At 42.9% G+C, this 19,764-nt stretch overlaps 1 protein-coding gene across 4 annotated transcripts in view; it reads left to right on the forward strand.

The window, feature by feature from the left end:
- The first annotated feature begins 2,968 nt into the window (after positions 1-2,968).
- The window catches only part of C22H6orf89 (chromosome 22 C6orf89 homolog), a 38,768-nt gene continuing 21,972 nt past the window's right edge, over positions 2,969-19,764 (forward strand). The window contains exons 1-4 of one of the 4 annotated variants that reach the window (XM_068994340.1): positions 3,006-3,075; positions 12,352-12,424; positions 12,926-13,133; positions 13,900-14,113. In XM_068994340.1, coding sequence (XP_068850441.1) covers positions 12,945-13,133; positions 13,900-14,113 — 403 coding nt within the window. In that variant the 5' untranslated portion in view covers positions 3,006-3,075; positions 12,352-12,424; positions 12,926-12,944. Of the gene's footprint in view, positions 3,076-12,247; positions 12,425-12,925; positions 13,134-13,899; positions 14,114-19,764 lie in introns of those variants that run through there. The other 3 variants (XM_068994341.1, XM_068994342.1, XM_068994343.1) reach the window with 3 other exon arrangements.

The following is a 19,764-nucleotide window of genomic DNA, read 5'->3' on the forward strand; positions in this document are numbered from 1 at the left end:
CTGAGACTTACACAGATAACTTGCTCAAAGTACCGCAGCTGTGATCCTGTGTTCTTGACCACAGTTCAATCCTAGTTTCCTTAATTGCCAGGCAGGAATAAGGGTATACAAGATTGTAAAGGTCAAACCAGACAGTGCGCTCCTTGAGAGAATAACTGAGCCATGTTCATCTTTGTGCCCTCCTCGCAGAGGACTGAACATAGGATGCTTAAGTTTCATTGAATGAATAATAAACAGAAAATTACATTTTAGGGGCTTCCCTAAATGTTTACCACTGGTGGCTCAGTGGTAAACAATCTGCCTGGAATGAATCCCTGCAGGAAGATCCCAGGCACCACCTTAACTAAACTAACTAAGCCCGTGTGCCACAACTGAGCCTGGGCTCTGGAGCCTGGGAACCGCAACTACTGAAGCCTGTGCACCCAGAGCCCATGCACCGCGACAAGAGAAGCCACCACACTGAGCAGCGCACGCACTGTAACGCAGAGTAGCCCCTGCTCTCTTCAGCTGGAGAAAAGCCTGTGCAGCAATGAAGACCCAGCACAGCCATAAATAAATGAACAAAATGAGTAAATGAATAAAATTATTTTTAAAAAAGAAACTTACATTTTAGACTGATGAAAGACTAATGTAAGGCATAATTAATTTACACTTCCTGCAGTCTTGCGTTCGTGCCCTCTTTATGGCCTTTGAGCTGGATGGAAAAGTTTTCATTGTTGGTCCTGTCTGTTGTTATCTGAGTTTCCTTCCTCTGGACCTTACATAGTTCCTTACTACATATCTTGGGAGGCTTAGGGCATGGTGAAGATGCATTGGGGTTTAACAGAAGCATGAGACAGCACCTTGCTGGCTCATTCCAAAATCCTTACTCAAGAAGCTCAGCTTTGGTTGGACTTTTTATTCCCAAGAGAACATTAGGTGTCAGTGACTTCAGGGCAGAATTGACAAAGAGGCCTAGATTCCTGTTCTAAGTTCACTATTAGATTGCAGTTTGTACTTCATTTATTCTGTATCTAAGTTTAATGTGTCTTCTGAACAAATGCCCCTTATTAAAAACAAAATTATAACATCATTTTTGAGCTGGAATCCTAAGGATCATCCTCTTTATCTCTGCTCCCTGTAAATGACACATCATCAAACATGTCAACTCTTTTTTCCAAAGGTCCCCAAACTGTATTCCTTTCTTCCCATTCCCACTGCTGCTTCAGACCTTTAACACCAGGATTAGTTCAGAAGCTCCTTTGCTGGAGCTTCCCTGCCCTTTGGTTTCCCTCTAGTAACCCATTTTACACACAGCAGCCAAAGCCCTCCTCTGAAATACTATAAGATATTGCCATGAAGTATTAAATGGTTTCTCTTTGCCTATTAAAATCCCAAATCACTTGGCCTGAGCTTGAAGGCCCTTCATCATTGACTGCTCACTGACTTCTCCAGTCAGATTTTGGACTACTTTATTATCCAAGCCTTATATGTGCAATCAGCATTCCCACTTTCAGTGTGCTGCCCAAGCTAGTCTTTTTCCTTGCAGTGCTTTACCAAACTTCACCCAGTCTCCCCTGTTCCATCTCCTGTCTACTCATCCTGTCTGTAGTAGACTCTCCTTCTCTCTTCTTGATCTTTAATTTGGTGCCACATTCCATCACTGTCTAAATTCTTGTTTCAGATTTTCTTCTCACCAAGTAGACTGTCCACCTATGTTAGGGACCCTGTCCTTATGCAGCTGGGCTTCCCAGGTGGCATAGTGGTAAAGAATCAGCCAGCAATGCAGGAGACAGGAGTTCAATCCCAAGGTCAGGAAGATCCCCTGGGGTAGGAAATGGCAGTTCACTCCAGTATTCTTGCCTGGAGAATTCCATGAACAGAGGAGCCTGGAGGGCTACAGGCTATGGGGTCACAGAGAGTCAGACATGACTGAGCAGGCATGCCTTATCCAGTTCAGTTCAACATTCACACAGGGCATGTTCCAGATCAGAATCTGAGCACAGCGAAAGTGAAGTCGCTCGGTGTGTCCGACTCTTTGCAACCCCATGGACTGTAGCCTACCAGGCTCCTCAGTCCATGGAATTTTCCAGGCAAGATTACTGGAGTGGGTTGCCATTTCATTCTCCAGGGGATCTTCCCAATCCACGGATCGAACCCAAGTATCGCGCACTGCAGGCAGACTCTGCTGCTGCTAAGTCGCTTCAGTCGTGTCCGACTCTGTGCGACCCCATAGACGGCAGCGCACTAGGCTTCCTCGTTCCTGGGATTCTCCAGGCAAGAACACTGGAGTGGGTTGCCATTTCCTTCTCCATTGCGTGAAGTGAAAACTGAAAGTGAAGTCGCTCAGTCGTGTCTGACTCTTAGCGACCCCATGGACTGCAGCCCAGCAAGCTCCTCCATACATGGGATTTTCCAGGCAAGCGTACTGGAGTGGGGTGCCATTGCCTTCAACAGGCAGACGCTAATCTCGAGCAATTTAACCTTCCCATAAACTTCAGCTTGGTTAGTAAGAGGGTAAATGAAGGTTGTTGAAGAAGTTTCACGAATATAAAGTCCTTTGTAATGTGTGGCAAAGAGTAAACATTAATGAGAGTGTATACAGAGTGTATAAAGTGTATAAAGAGTAATGAGTGTGCCGTGCGTAAATTTGAGTGATCTGTCTGCCTTTCTTTTAGATTTCTTATGTTATCCCTCCCACTTCCTTCTCTTAATGCCTAACACGCTGCCTGTCACATAGTAGGAGGCTCAACAAATACTCATTGAGTGAATTAGTTCAGCGATGAAGTCGGCATTGGCTCACAAAGAGACCGCTGGCGATGACTGCAGAAGACCGAGAGGGAAGAACTGGCCGCCAGGGGGAGCAAGAAGCCGTGCTCTCCAGATCTCGTGATAGTTCCCAAGTTCTCCGAGACATCGCCTGTTCTACTTCTGGCGGAAGCTTCCGGCGGGAAGAAGGAGCGCTGCCTCGTCTGTGGAGTGGGAGTTGCTTCCGGGTTGCGCGCCCGGAAGTAGGAAGTTGTCGGCCTATCCTCCTCGCCCGGCGGCTTGCTGTCCCCGAGGCGGGAGGAGCCCGAGGGGGCGCGGGCCCCGCATGTGAGTGACTGGGGCCCGAGGCCGGGAGGGGGGAGGCAGCTTCGTGACAACACTGTCGCCGCACCCGTCTGTAAACTCCTCGCGCAGCCCACCTTTTCGCGCCAGTGCCACTCCTGCCCCTGCGCTGACCCCTTCTCTGAGCCTTTGGCGTTTTGCGGACTGACAGCACCCTTCACCAACTCCCCCGGGGTCAACTTTCTTAAGACTTCTCCCGTTTTTCCCTTGGCTCTGCCGGGGAGAGCAGAGAGTTCCGCCCTAATTGAACTTGTTTCGCGGGGTCACAATAGTGACCAAAACAGCGGTCCTAGCGAAGTTTATTTCATTGCCCTTTTAGCTTTGGCTTTTTTTTTTGAATGTTTACAGTAGATTTCCCGCCCCACTCCGAAACGTCTTTTTCTGATAATTGTTAGGGAAGGAATTTTTTTTTTAATTTTATTTTTTATGATAAACATGGAATCTCGGATTTCAGAAAGGAATATGACTTGGTTTATTGGCTTGATTAAATGAGCTGTTTGTAATCTCCATTTAGAACAAGGAAATTTGCCTGCTTCATGTTGCCTAGTATTTTAAGATCATTAGTCCTGCAAGCCACACTTCTTTTCTGATCTAAGAGCCTGCATATTCTTGGTATTTGCCATTACACCAGTTTTAAGGTATTTGGCCTTCTCTTCATGATAGGGGCTTCCCTGGTGGCTCAGATGATAAAGAATCCACTTGCAATGCAGAAGTGGGTACAATCCCTGGGTCAGGAAGATCCCCTGGAGGAGGAAATGGCAACCCATTCCTGTATTCTTGCCTGGAGAATTCTTTGGACAGAGGAGCCTGGCTGGCTACAGTCCATGGGGTTGCAAAGAGTCAGACTGAGCGACTAACACTTTCACTCATAATAGAGACTACTTCCAGAATAATTTCTGGCTTTTCCTATTTGCTCATTTGGTTGTTCCCATAGTGGAATCTTCCGTGGACATCTTTCCCTTAATAAATTTGCTTGTTTGAGTTATGACAGTTTTCCTTTAAGGAAGGACATGCTTTAACCTAAATTTAGCTTTGCTACATTGAAGTTTTGACTGAAGTTCACATCCACCAATTTGAATACCACAGGCCCTGTTTGCCCTTTCTGCTTTAGACCAAAACAGTTTTCAAGACCCAGTTCAAATCCCTGTTCTTCCACAGCTATTTAAAGCTCCACACACACAAAATCCAAGTGTGAAGTTCCTATCTTGCTCACCTAAACTCTCATTAGGCTGATGTGTTTTTGAAAAATAAGTAAAATAAACCATTAGTTTGTGAACAAAATGATTAGGTCTTTTCTATAAATTGTTCAACAGGCAGTGATAAGGTTCCATATCTCTGAGGTGAATTTCCATGTCTGTTACTAGTTTGTGTTGTCATTTTCTCCAAAAAATCTGCTTTCAAGAAACAGTTTCGTGGCAAGGAAGACAAGGAATAGATGTAATACAGGGTGATAGGGTTGTGTTTAAGGTTCAAAGGGCAGAAATGAAGGGCTGAGATTCAAAGGGCACAAATAGTGTTCACTCATTGGACAAAGCACAGGAGGATAGTTTTTGTAAACAGAGAAAATTATGTGTACAGAAGCAGAAAGGTGTGAAATAGTATGGCAGCAAAGAATATGAGGAAAGAATGGGAAACGAGACTGAACAGATAGGCAGTAACCAGTGGGTCATGCTAAGTAGTTTGGACTTCATCTTATTATAATTATTACGTATTTAATTTGGGTAATAAGACAAATGTTTTAGATATATCACCTTGTAATTGATTAACAACATGGTTGAAAAGACACAATTATCCTTATTTTATAGACAAAAAACTCTGAGGCTTTAGAGAGATTAGAACAGTGTCTTATGGCCACACAATAGATGGAGAATCTGGTATTTGGATTCAGTTTTTTCTGACTCCAGTGCTGGCATTCTTAACCACCATGCTAAACTGTTCCCTAGCCAGGCGTGGGAAGTCAAGGAAAGTGCTAAAGTGCTTTGAATAGATGAGCAATGTGAGCCAATTTGTGTTTTAGAAAAATAATTTGTAGAGACAGGCTCAGAAAGGAGAAAAGGGGTTGGAAGTATAGAAATTGAAATATCTTTGTGATGGTCTATGGGAGGGATGTTGAGGGCCTTGACTGCCACTAATGCAGAGCTAAAGAGGAGGTGATGAATGTGAGAGCTATACAGGATATAAAATTGAGGATTTGGTGATTGGTTCATTGGTGGGGATGAGCAAGCAGGAGGAGAGGTTTTAAGTTTGGAAAACTGATGTTTCCATTATTTAAGAAAAGGAATATAGTAGGATAAACAGTTTGCAGAGGAAAAATAATAAGTCAGATATGGACACATCACACGTAGGGGACTATAAGAAATTTGGGCCAGGATGTCTGGTAGCTGATTAGATAGATGGGTCTTGAGTTTTGGAGAGTTCTAGATTGGAGAAGTGGAGAAGGCAATGGCACCCCACTCCAGTATTCTTGCCTGGAAAATCCCATGGGTGGAAGAGCCTGGTAGGCTGCAGTCCATGAGGTTGCTAAGAGTCGGATGCGACTGAGCAACTTCACTTTCACTTTTCACTCTCATGCATTGGAGAAGGAAATGGCAACCCACTCCAATGTTCTTTCCTGGAGAATCCCAGGGACGGCAAGCCTGGTGGGCTGCCATCTGTCGGGTCGCACAGAGTTGGACATGACTAAAGCGACTTAGCCCCAGCAGATTGGAGAGGAGCTTTAGGAATCACTAAAGCTGGTGGCTAAAGCCGTGGAGGGATGAGACAGTCAAGGACATCCGTGATGAATACCAACATTCCGAGAGAATGAGAACAAGAGAATTATGCCAAGATTTGAGGGCACTTGAGGGAGATAATGGATGGGAATGGCAGCTGCTGCAGAGAGATAACTGAAAAAGTGTCCTTTGGACTTGGCACATGAAGAAGGCCTTTGGTGACCTTAGTGAAAGCAGCATCAGTGGCGTGAGGGGAAAAGAAACGAATGGAGACCTGAGAAACGAGAGGGAAGTGAAACTTTTTTTTTTGAGAGCTTAACTTCGAAGAGAGGAAGTATAAGCTCTGGAAGTCTAGAGAGGAAGAATTTTTTTTTTTTTTTTAAACCATAGAAACTAGAAAAAGTGAGATGAGGAGATATGTTTAAAAATCTAGGGGTTCTTGCTTCAAATATGTCAGTGTCATAAAAGGCCAGAAAACAAAACACCAGCATCTGTTGTAGATTTAAGTAGACCAGCGAGGCATAACAGCTAACTGTGATGTGTGATCATTGGTTGGTGCCTAGATTTCTAAAAAGCTGTATGGCCTTTCTTTCCTTCCTTTTTTTTTTTTTGAAAGTTTGACCGTGGACTGGATACTAAGTAATGTTAGAGAATTATTACTTTTAATAGGTATGACAATGATGCTGATGGTTATGTAGAATAATACCCTTATTTTCAGAAGGTACATATTGAAACATTTAGAAGTGATTTCATGATGTGTTACATTAATTAGTTTCAAATGGTTCTAGTAAAAAAAAAAAAAAGACAGTTGGACCGAAAGTAAATATAGCCAAATGTTTGTTAACAATTGGTGAATCTAACTTAAGGATATACAAACATCCTTTGTACTATTACAGTTTTTCTAGAGGCTTGAAATTTTTCAAAATAAAAAATTGAGAGAAAAACAGTATATTTTCAGAGAGCAAAGAAAACACTAGACTCTTCAATGAAGTCTCAATGAGCAGAAATGTCCAGAAAGAGGAATGTTGATGATAAGAGTACAAAAAAGTGGAATTCCCTTAATTGTAAATTTAAAGCAGTTATTACAGTTTTAAATTGCTCCTCTTTTAAATTGTATCATTTTAATGTTTTATCATTTATCTTTTCTTTAAATGTGGAATTTGGTTTTTATTACAATTCAATGATAACATTTTTTTTCCAGTTTAATGAAACACGTCTTCAATCAGTGAGAATCATTGGAAAAAATAGAATGGAATATATTCATAACACTGAAGGATGGATTATTATACTACATAGCTAGCATAATACCAAAGAACCTAGTATGTGGAAAAAGAAAATTTATTGTTAGGTACTCTGTATGTTCCTACCATAGTTGAAGATTGGGAAATATTTAGATGGGCTTTTGAAACTTTCTTTCTGAATACAGCTTTTGTGTTTTAACTAGATGAGTCAGTATTGCATCTTAAGAGTTGCCTAGATGGTATAGCTGTTTATTTAGGGAAACAGCTTTGGATTTGACATCCAGGGTGATGTCATATCAGTGTTCAGGACATATTTATATCAATAGAGAAATTCTGTTTTAAACAGTATAAAGGAGAAATGTACATTTTGTCTGGCCTCTTATCCTGTTTTCTGCCTTAAACATCTTTATTGGTGAGTTCTGTTGGAGTCATTCTACCAGCTATGGCTCTGTCCTGTGTTTTCCTAGACTGAGATTGAGAAGGAATTGTGGAGAACGTCCCTTCAGAGTTGTCAGTTGCCTCCTCCTATTCCTGAAGTAATCCTTCAGACATTAACAGCCCCCTGGCTTAACTCCCCCAGGCCGCTCTTGAAGGCAAGATTTCTTAACCTCAGCACTCTTAATATGTTGAGTTCTTTGTCATGGGGAGTTGTCCTGTGCATCATGAGAGCTTTCGTCTTTATGCATGAGCGGCTTGTAGTGCCCCCTACAGTTTTGGTTTGTGTGTGTATAGCTTTATTTGGAGAAGAATGTATCATTCACAGTCTATTGCCAAGTGCACTAATGTGTGTCCACACCACCGAAGATGGTAATCTGTTACGTAAGAATTTGTTTTGTTCAAGATCAGAAGTAAATACAAGCCTAGGAGACTTGCTGCGAGGCATGAGTTGTGACTATGAGAGAAAGTAGAAATTCCAGGTTTTCCTGCCTGTTCCCTTTGGTTTCCCTCTTCTTGGGACTTTGAAGTTGGCATGGAGAAGAAAAAAATCATTGGGAAACGTTGAGTATCCCTCCAGTTTTGACAGTCTAAAAGGTCTCCAGACATCCCCTGGGGAGCAGAATCACCTGCTTGAGAAGTACTGTTCCACAGCAATGTCTCCTGATTGGGGGTGTGCCTGTGATCAGCAGGAAAGAGGTTTGAAAACTTCCACACCTGGGTCCCACTCCCAGGCTTCTGGCATTTCAGTGTAGAAAGGGTGTTGCATGATACCTTGATTTTTGTAACTCTGCAGGTCATTCTCCCTCTGCCCTTGCAGGTATAAGCCACTGTTAAGGGTCGAGCTCACTCATTGAAACTTCTCTCTGTGGCAAAGCTCATTTCTGCCAGAGTTGGACCTTCTTACTAGAGAGAAAGGGATTGCCATCAAGCTTCAGCTGATTTCACTCAGTCTGGATGAATACACTTGATGCTTAATCCTGACTTTGTTTGTTTGTTTTTTAAGGGACAAGTTCTTTGTATTTGTTTTTTTAGTACAAACCCTTGTGTTGAGGGTTGACTTTCAACAGATCCCAGCAAGGGAGCTGCTCTGCTAGTCTGACCTAAAGGGACAAGATTTTTTGTTGTTGTTGTTTAATTAACATCCACTAGATGCCAGTAGTATCCCTGAAGTGTTATAATCACAAATGTCTCCAAACTTTCTACATACCCCTGGGGGGAGGGGGAGGAGAGTTGCCCCTAGTTGAGAACCACTGAGTTTACCAAAGACAAAAGGAAAGCTTATTACCAAGACCCCCCGTGTGCTCGTAGAAACTTCATTAAATTATTAGTAACTATCCTTTTGGTAACTCGGGAAATGCATCAGAATCTCAGGGAAGAAGGATGTACAGCTTGCAAGAAGTGTGTGTATTCAGTATCATATTATCATTTTGTACTTCCTGAAATAGTCATACTCCCCTGCTAAGTCGCTTCAGTCACGTCCAACTCTGCGCGACCCCGTGGACTGCAGCCCACCAGGCTCCTCCATCCATGGGATTCTCCAGGCAAGAGTACTGGAGTGGGTTGCCATTGCCTTCTCCTGTAACTGCATAGTGATACACCAATTCAACTTACTGCTATGGGGGAAAAACACCATTTAATGAGACATGAAGGCAAAGCACAAACCTGACTAAGGGGACACACGCTGTGGACCACAGCACTGCTCTGACCAGAGCAAGTCGGGGGACGGGGGAGGGGAGACGGATGGGAAACTACAGCCTCGGGGGCGGGGGGGCGGGGTCTGGATTGACGACAACTAAGCAGACAATAGGATGAGACAGGAAAGGAAACTTTAAAAACATTCTGGCTCAGTCCTCATGTCTTTTGGATGAGGAAATAGGTCAAGTGACTTAGCCACATCATAGCAATAAGTATAGTAAATGCCACAACAGCGCTAAGTTCAAATTCTATAAATACACATTTAAAATATCTTCACTGAGATATAATTTATGTATGCCGTGAAACTCACATATTTAAAATATACAGTTCAGTGGGGTTTGTTTATTCACAGCGTTGCACAACAATCACAATTTGTTTTGAACATTTTTCTCACTCCTGGAAGTAGCTTTGTATCTATTAGCAGTCACTCCCCATTCCTCCCCACCCCCTCCCCTAGGCAACCCCTAATAAATATTTTCTGTCTCTATTTTGCCTGTCCTTGACTTTTCATATACATTGTCATGTAATTATCTTCTTTCATTTAGCATAAGGTCCTCAAGGTTCATCCATGTTGTAGCTGCTGCTGCTGCTGCTAAGTCACTTCAGTCGTGTCTGTACCTGTGCGACCCCGTAAACGGTAGCCCACCAGATTCCTCTGTCCCTGGGATTCTCCAGGCAAGAACACTAGAGTGGGTTGCCATTTTCTTCTCCAATGCGTGAAAGTGAAGTTGCTCAGTCGTATCCGACTCTTCACGACCCCATGGACTGCAGCCCACCAGGTTCCTCCGTCCATGGGGTTTTCCAGGCAAGAGTACTGGAGTGGGCTGCCATCGCCTTCTCCAGTCATGTTGTAGCATGTGTCAGTATTTTATTCCTTCTTATTATCCAGTAATATTCCATTTTGTGGATATTATTGATACATGAATATTATTGAAATCCATTTTGTTATCCTTTCCTGGATATTTGGATTGCTTTCGTTTTTGAGCTCTTATGAATACTGTGGCTTAAACAAGTTTTCATGTGGGTATTTGTTTTAGATTATCAGGGGTACATACTTCCAAGTGGAGCTGCTGGCTCCCGTGGTAGCTCTGTATCTGAGTTTCTGAGGAACTGCCAAGCTTTCCAAAGCCGCTGCATCGCTTTCCATCCCCACTCGCAGTGCACAAGAGTCCCACCGCCAGCGCTTGTTACTCTCTGGCTGTTTGATTATAGCCATCCCAGTGGGTGAGAGGCGGCATCTCACTGGCGTTTTGATTTGCACTTCCTTGATGGCTAATGAGGTGAAACCTCTTCTCATGAGTTTCTTGGCCATTTGTATATCCTCTGTGGAGAAATATCTATTCAGATATTTTGCCCATGTTTAATTGGGTATTTATCTTTTTATAATTGAGTTGTAAGAATTCTTTATGAACTCTGACTGCTAGTCCCTTACAGATATATAATTTACAAATAATATCATCCCCTCCCCCCCATTCTGTAAGTTGTCATTTTACTTTCTCGGGTATCATTGGCAGCACAAAAGGTGTTCGTTTTGATGTATCCATTCTTTTGCTATTTGTGCTTTTGGTATCCTGTCTAAGAAGCCATTGCCTAATCTTGTGTTGTAAAGATTTCCCCCTTTGTTTTCTAGTTTTAGGTCTTTTATCCATTCTGAATTAATTTCTATCTGTAGTATAAGGAATCATCCAACTTTGTTCTTTTGCATGTGGATATGTAGTTGTTCCAGCACCATTTGTTGAAAATATCCATTTTATTTTATGTTATTATATTTTTTGGCCATGCCATACAGATTATGGAATCTTAGTTCCCCAACCAGAGATTGAACCCCAGCCCCCAACAGTGAAGGAGCCAAGTCCTAACCACTGGACTACCAGGGAATTCCCGAAAATACACACTCTAGAATAGAGTTTCACCACCCTTTCACCTGAACCTTAAAATGAAGCCCTGTGTGGTCTTAAAAAAGAACGCTTTGAGCAACAGCAGAGCGTTTGGAGAAAGATTGTGTCCCCTAAAATGTGTGGGGTTCCTCCCCCCTCCAGTCCTCAAAATCTAGGTTACCTGTTTGTTAATCTACCGTTCGAAGTCTGACTCTGATTTGGTCAGCCTTGGCTTGGGGCCCAGGTATGAGCATTCCTGAAAAGCTCTCTAGGTGATCCTGCTGTGCAGGCAGTTGAGGACTAGGGCGCTGTTCAAGGAGGAGCTGTACCGGGATGTGTGCTGGCCTGTGGCAGCGCAGGCGGCCGCCTCTGCTGGAGCCTCCTGACGCTTCTGCTCTACAGAGGGCAGCATCTCCTCACAGAAGGGATAGAGTTGTTCTGTGTTCGTGCTTTTCCATGTTAGAAACACCTCGGGGATGAAATCTGTGAAATAAGAGGACCCTGTGCATTAGGAAAACAACAACAGCAAAACTCCCAAGCAACAGAAGACAGCATGGATCCCAAGGGCTGTTTCTCCTCCCATGAAGAAGTGAAAGCGAAGTCGCTCAGTCGTGTCTGACTCTTTGTGACCCCATGGACTCTAGCCTACCAGGCTCCTCTGTCCATGAGATTTTCCAGGCAAGGGTACTGGAGTGGGTTGCCATTTCCTTCTCCAGGGGATCTTCCCAACCCAGGGATCGAACCCAGCCTCCCACATTGTAGGCAGATGCTTTACCGTCTGAGCCACCAGGAAAGTTTTTTCCTCATATAAATGAAGAAAAATACTGTTCCGTAGCCCGAGCACTTTTTAAAGAGAAGTGCTTTATTTTGTTTTACAAGTGATCCAGGGAGAATTCTATATTGCCTTTACTTTTTGCCTTTTATTGTATGACCATTGTGAAACGGCCTGACTTTAAAATAACTGTGAGAACACAAATTGAATTTTAGAATGAGTTATATAGATCTTAGGTTTTTAAAACATGTAAAATACAAACAAAATGCCCTTTGTTGTCTAAAATTCTATTTGCAGAAAAGCATGAGGACTGCAGCCTGCCAAGTGTGAAGTGCTCCCATGCCATGATTTTGTGTTGTCTGAAATCCTTGCTCAGCCAGGAACGAGGCCTATCAGCAGGTTCCTCAGTGAATCTTACCTTCAGTGATCAGTTCCTCCTCTCATGTTGCTAAAAGGTTCATTTAATGTGAAAGGAAGGAAATAAGTGATTAATAACACTTTCTGTAGTCTATTTCTTTTTATTTTAGTAAATTACCTGTAGCAGATCTCCTGTGATTGGTTTCAGAAATCATTTGGGAGACTTCCCAGGTGGTCCAGTAGGTAAGACTCCTCGTTCCCAATGCAGGGGGCCCAGGTTTGATCCCTGGTCAGGGACCTAGATCCCACACGCCTCAACTAACAGATCCCTCATGCCACGACATAGATCCCAAGTGTCACAACTAAGACCCAACACAGACAAATAAATATTTATTTTAAAAAAATCATTTTAGATGGGCACTAGCATTTCGGAGTCCCATTAAGGATTTGTTTTTGTGCTCTGAACTGGTATTCCTGAAAGTGTTTGGGAACCAGTGCTGGTCTGCAAACCATTTTTGTTACGAACCCACAATTAAGAAACACTTAAAAATTTGTATCACATCTTGACATTATCTTAACATAATATGTTTTACAAAAGAATTGGTCAGCAGTGGATTGAGAAAAACACAGAAATGGTCCCTCCCCACAGGTGGCCGAGAAGAACTGTTCTGAAGGATGTAACTTTGAGAAGGAAGTACTTTCAAGAAATCATCTTTTTACATTTATTTTCTCTCTGTCTCTCAGAGACTCTGCATTGGAAGACATGGATCTTGCCGCTAATGAGCTCAGCATTTTTGACAAACTCTCAGAGACTGTTGATTTGGTAAGACAGACGGGCCATCAGTGTGGCATGTCAGAGAAGGCAATTGAAAAATTTATCAGACAGCTGCTGGAGAAGAATGAACCTCAGAGGGGGCCACCCCAGTATCCCCTCCTTCTAGCTGTGTACAAGGTAAAGACTTGGAAATAGCTTAGACAGAGCACAGGCCCATCAACATTCTCCCCAGATATTACTGGTGACTGATTCCACCACTGAACCTTGGTTTTTCTATGAGTCAGTTGGCCTTTACTCTTTGTTACCATATATGATTAGGAAACTTGACTCTTTTGTTAATGTTGTAGATGAAAGTTGTGTACTTACGGTTAGCTGTGTTTGCATGTATTTTTAAATGGTGAACATGGCCCTTGATCCGTGTGATATAAACTTGGTGAGCCTTGCAGTTGTCACCGTTGTCAAGCTTTAAATCCTTTCAGAAGTGAATGTCAATGGCTTGTTTATGAAAATGGATTAGTTCTTAAAACACGTTGGACCCTGTGGGTCTCCAGGCACACTCTGGCCCTTCCCAGAAAGGGGACGGGTCCTTTTTCTCAAAGCTTCAACCACCTGTGTATTAGGCAATCATAGGAGCATTTTATTGTTGATCACAGTCATTATTATTTTATTATATTACTATTTTTATTAAACTTCCCCCTACGGTTGAGAAGGGGGCAAAATAAGTATTTATCTTCTCAAATGCCATATGCCCGGGAGGGATCAACCCTGACGCTCTGTGAGGCAGTAAGAAACCAATAAAAACAGCTTTGTAAAAAAAAAAAAAAAAAAAAAACACGTTGGACATAGTAGAAGATGCCTGTTGTTTTTTTTTTCTTTTCCCTTGGCATTAAAGTATTTCATTTGCTGGGACCATTATTAATCCATTTCCTGTCTTTCCTTGTAGGTCTTCATAACCTTGGGATTAATCTTGCTCACTGCCTACTTTGTGATTCAACCTTTCAGCCCATTAGCACCTGAACCAGTGCTTTCCGGAGCTTACACCTGGCGTTCCCTCATCCATCACATCCGGCTGATGTCTTTGCCCATTACCAAGAAGTATATGCCAGAAACTAAGGGAGCTCCTCTGCATGGGGGCAATGAAGACAGACCCTTTCCAGGTAGAATACTACATTTACTACTTATTAGATGCAGCTTTCTTGGCAGTATATCATGAGAAAGAAGGTCACATTTATTGACATCTAATGAGAGACACTTTGCTGTATTGTCTCATTTAATTCCATCCTCAGTAAAACTGTGGGAATGGGTTTTATTGCCCCATTTTGCAGATTGAGAAACTGAGGCTCAGAGGATGAAGAAACTTGTCAGAGAAACACATCTGGTGTTGTCAAATTCAAGCCCCCCAGTTCTTAAACACACATGTTGGGGATGAGAGTTTTTCCTCATAGGAAGGATTTGAGTGTATCTTTACCATTTTCTCTCCTATGATCCCTATCCATAATAGATATTTTAATAAGCAGCTCTTGCTTTATTGAAAGCATCTGAGTCCAGCCCCTTAATAGTCCTTAGCCTGTTGGGCTAGGTTTTTGTCTAGGTGTATCCCTCTCTTTTAGTTGAATCTTTTCTGTTTCACGATTCACTTACATAGTGCTCATAAGTATACAACTTTGCCAATAAGTTGAATTTAAGAAACCCTTTAATTTAGTAACAGTGCAGTGGTAGCACAGGAATTCCTGGTCCGATAGACCATTTGAGGAGTTGCTTTTTTGAAAATAGTGTAATGCAGTAAGACTTGAAATTTACTTTTTGAGAAAGAATAGAGGAATATTATTTGGGGATTTTATTTTAGTCATTATTATTTTATCTGTTTATCTTATTCGCCTGTATGAAGGAATATGTACATTAACACCACAAATGGATTATAGAACTTTTTGTATAACCGTGTTCTGAAACCTTCGGCTTCAACATAACTGTTGAAAAAGTATGTCTTCTCTTCGATGTTTTCCAAAAAAAAAATTAGTAGTTGAAACCAAGCTTTATAATCATAGTGCTACTCTTTAAGCCAAGACCTAATCAGTCATAAAAATCATCACTTGGTTTGGGTCTCCTTTGAAAGCTATTTTTGTACACTGGGGGAAATCCTGAAGAGGTTTCCAGGATTGTATCAAAATCAGAGGAAGGGAACATTATAAAACAAAAACCCCACCTCATAAGTCTTTTTTTTTTTTTAATCAACTCATATATTTAGACTTTTAAATTCCAGATATAACTCTCTTATGTTTATTTGGAAGGTTATTTTTGAAATGTCATCAACAGAGCTCCAGCTCTTTATCAGGGAGGTCCAGAGCACGTGGGGAAAAAGCCAGAGAGACTGATCAGTGAGGCCAGCCTGCCGTGCTTCCTCGGATGCATCAGCCCCCATCCTGTCTTCCCCTCCCAGCCTCCCGAAGCTCATCTTCTGGTCTGTGGCACGTGGGAGGAAGTCCACAGTGTTTAGCACCAGGTTCACGGCATTTATTTTCTTTCTCCTCATCTTATAAACTACATCTCCACAGATTCTTGAGTTAAAAAAACATAGTCAGTGGACAGTGATTGCTCATTCTGTGTATCAGAGTTTAAAAATTCAAGAAACATCTGTGTCTTGTCAACAAGCCAGGTTCAACAAGCCAGGTTGTTTGGCGACTCCAAATGAATATTTTGCCTTGCATATTGAAATAAAATGAGTCCTTAGAGTGCACTTGTAAAGAGAGAGCATTGGAAGGGTGTGGTTTTAGGTCTTAAATGTTGTTGATTCTACTACAAAGCTGCTTTTACTTGTAAATGGAGATTTGTTACCCTATTTTCCTGTGTCTCATAATTCTGGGAAGCTGTAGACACGTAACAACATTTTGCATAGCATTTGGAAGGAAGCTTCAGTTCAGTTCAGTTCAGTTCAGTCGCTCAGTCGTGTCCGACTCTTTGCGACCCCATGAATCACAGCACGCCAGGCCTCCCTGTTCATCACCATCTCCCGGAGTTCACTCAGACTCATGTCCATCGAGTCCGTGATGCCATCCAGCCATCTCATCCTCTGTCGTCCCCTTCTCCTCCTGCCCCCAATCCCTCCCAGCATCAGAGTCTTTTCCAGTGAGTCAACTCTTCTCATGAGGTGGCCAAAGTACTGGAGTTTCAGCTTCAGCATCATTCCTTCCAAAGAAATCCCAGGGTTGATCTCCTTCAGAATGGACTGGTTGGGTCTCCTTGCAGTCCAAGGGACTCTCAAGAGACTTCTCCAACACCACAGTTCAAAAGCATCAATTCTTCGGCGCTCAGCCTTCTTCACAGTCCAACTCTCGTATCCATACATGACTACTGGAAAAACGATAGCCTTTACTAGACGGACCTTAGTTGGCAAAGTAATGTCTCTGCTTTTGAATATGCTATCTAGGTTGGTCATAACTTTTCTTCCAAAAAGTAAGCGTCTTTTAATTTCATGGCTGCAGTCACCATCTGCAGTGATTTTGAAGCCCCCCAAAATAAAGTCTGACACTGTTTCCACTGTTTCCCCATCTATTTCCCATGAAGTGATGGAACCGGATGCCATGATCTTTGTTTTCTGAATGTTGAGCTTTAAGCCAACTTTTTCGCTCTTCTCTTTCACTTTCATCAAGAGGATTTTTAGCTCCTCTTCACTTTCTGCCATAAGGGTGGTGTCATCTGCATATCTGAGGTTATTGAGATTTCTCCTGGCAATTTTGATTCCAGCTTGTGTTTCTTCCAGTCCAGCGTTTCTCGTGATGTACTCTGCATATAAGTTAAATAAGCAGGGTGACAGTATACAGGTGACGTACTCCTTTTCCTATTTGGAACCAGTCTGTTGTTCCATGTCCAGTTCTAACGGTTGCTTCCTGACCTGCATACAGATTTCTCAAGAGGCAGGTCAGGTGGTCTGGTATGCCCATCTCTTTCAGAATTTTCCACAGTTGATTGTGATCCACACAGTCAAAGGCTTTGACATAGTCAATAAAGCAGAAATAGATGGTTTTCTGGAACTCTCTTGCTTTTTCGATGATCCAGCAGATGTTGGCAATTTGATCTCTGGTTCCTCTGCCTTTTCTAAAACCAGCTTGAACATCAGGGAGTTCGCAGTTCGCGTATTGCTGAAGCCTGGCTTGGAGAATTTTGAGCATTACTTTACTAGCATGTGAGATGAGTGCAATTGTGCGGTAGTTTGAGCATTCTTTGGCCTTGCCTTTCTTTGGGATTGGAATGAAAACTGACCTTTTCCAGTCCTGTGGCCACTGCTGAGTTTTCCAAATTTGCTGGCATATTGAGTGCAGCATTTTCACAGCATCATCTTTCAGGATTTGAAACAGCTCAACTGGAATTCCATCACCTCCCCTGGCTTTGTTCGTAGCGATGCTTTCCAAGGCCCACCTGACTTCATTTTCCAAAATGTCTGGCTCTAGATTAGTGATCACACCATTGTGATTATCTGGGTCGTGAAGATCTTTTTTGTACAGTTCTTCCGTGTATTCTTAAGAATGCATAATGAAATAAGGGGTGAATGGAAACATGTTAGGGAGACTCAGGTAACAGAAGTGCAGGGACTTCCCTGGTGAGTCCAGTGGTTAAGACTCAATGCTTCCATTGTAAAGGACATGGGTTTGATCCCTGATCAGGGAACTAAGATCCCATATCCTGGGAGGCCCCCCAAAAAAAGAAGTGCAAACTGCTGGTCCTGGAAGAGGGCCAGAAAAGCAAAAAACATAAATTATCATTCCTGTTGTCATGTACCAAAAAGCAGCGGGCTTTCAGTCAGGACTACTTAGCAGTACCTTTGCAGTAAATGTGGAGGGAGAATGTAAAGTGAGTGTGGCTGCCCAGAGGAAAGCCCTTCAGCGTGCGTGTCCCTCAGGGCTGGCCTGGTGCCCCCAGCGGTCACCTGACGCTCTGCAGGGCCACAGGCAGCACACCAGTGCTGTTAGGATTCCTCCCGACCGCGGGCGGCTCTCCCTCTTGACTCTACCCAGGGAACAAAAGGCAACAGAAGTGGGGTTTTGTTTTTCTAGGTTTCAGCCTTGGGTAGGAAACCCTGCCCCTGAATCCTCCTCATAGGGTGAATGAGGTGACTCTGTGGTGAGTCATGTAAACACCCCACTCTGCAGCAGAAAATAACTAAGCTGACTTCTTTAGTACTTGCCAGTTGCCAGGCCCTGTTCAAAGGGCTTTCCATGTGGTGGCTCATTTGATCTTTACAATATTCCTAGGCAGTAGGTTCTGGTTTTATGTCTGTTTTACAGAAGACACTGAAGTACGGTGAGATTAGGTCACTTGCCTGAGAGTCCAAGGCTGGTAAGTCATGGAACCAAGGCAGGCAGATTCTTTACCAGATTCCTGACCACTGAGCCACCAGGGAATCCTTGACTTACTATTTGACTTAATCTTTTCTCTCTCTTTTTTAAAAAAAATGCTGGTTGATTTATTCTGTTTGGCTGTGCCAGGCCTTTGTTGCAGCATGCAGGCTCTTTAGTTGCAGCATGTTGGTTCTGTTTCCTGATTGGGGATCGAGCCCTGGCCCACTGCATTGGGAGCTCTGAGTCGTAGCCACTGGGCCACCAGGAAGTCCCAGTCCTTTCTCTTATTAACCTATAGTTTTCCCTTCACATTTACATTTTTAGTTCTTACCCACTCTCCCACCTCCATCTCCCACCTCCTACCTTTATATCCATTTTGACCCTGCCATCTGTCCTCTTGGATTTTATCCTTCCCTAAAATCATTGTCTTAGAGCTCAGAAGGAACATTAGAGTTGATCTGGTACATACTCCTGTTTTTTTTTTTTTTTTTTACTTTTTATTTTGTATTGGCGTGTATCCAATTAACAATGTTGAGATTGTTCAGGTGAACAGCAGAGGAACTCAGCCATACATGTACATGAGTCCATTCTCCCCCAAACTCCCCTCCCATCCAGTCTGCTATAAAACGTTGAGCAGAATTCCACGTGCTATACAGTAAGTCCTTGTTAATTTTCCGTTTTAAGTACGGTGGTGTGTACACGTCCATCCCAAATTCTCTGACTATCTCTATCTTGGAATCTTCCCCTCTGTCAACCATAAGTTTGTTCTGTAAATCTGTGTCTATTTCTGTTTTGTAAATAAGATTATTTGTATCATTTCTATTTTGATTCCCCATATAAGGAATATCATACAGCTTTCCTCCTCCTCTGTCTGACTGACTTCACTCAGCATGACGATCTCTAGGTCCATCCATGTTGCTGCAGATGACACTGTTTCATTTGTTTTAATGGCTGAGTAATAGTCCATTGGACATACATACCGCATCTTTATCTGTTCCTTTCTTGATGGGCACTTAGGTTGCTTCCATGCCCCTGTTTTATGAAGAGGAAACTGAAGCTGGGAGAGGGGGAATAGCTTGCCTACCCAGTTACCCACGACAGACTAGCACTTGAACCTTAGCTTCTTAACTCGAGTCTGCCTCTCTCTCCATCACATCACATTTACTGCCTGCGCCCTTTGCCCTCAGGCAAGCCAGGTTCCAGCCTGTTCAGTTCAGTTCAGTCGCTCAGTCGCGTCCAACTCTTTGTGACCCCATGAACTGCAGCACGCCAGGCCTCCCTGTCCATCACCAACTCCCGGAGTTTATCCAAACTCATGTCCATTGAGTCGGTGATGACGTCTAACCATTCATCCTCTGTCATCCCCTTCTCCTCCTGCCCTCAATCTTTCCCAACATCAGGGTCTTTTAAAATGAGTCAGCTCTTTGCATCAGGTAGCCAAAGTATTGGAGTTTCAGCTTCAACATCAGTCCCTC

This window comes from Capricornis sumatraensis, chromosome 22, assembly GCF_032405125.1.
Source record: "Capricornis sumatraensis isolate serow.1 chromosome 22, serow.2, whole genome shotgun sequence".
Classification (NCBI taxonomy): Eukaryota; Metazoa; Chordata; class Mammalia; order Artiodactyla; family Bovidae; genus Capricornis; species Capricornis sumatraensis.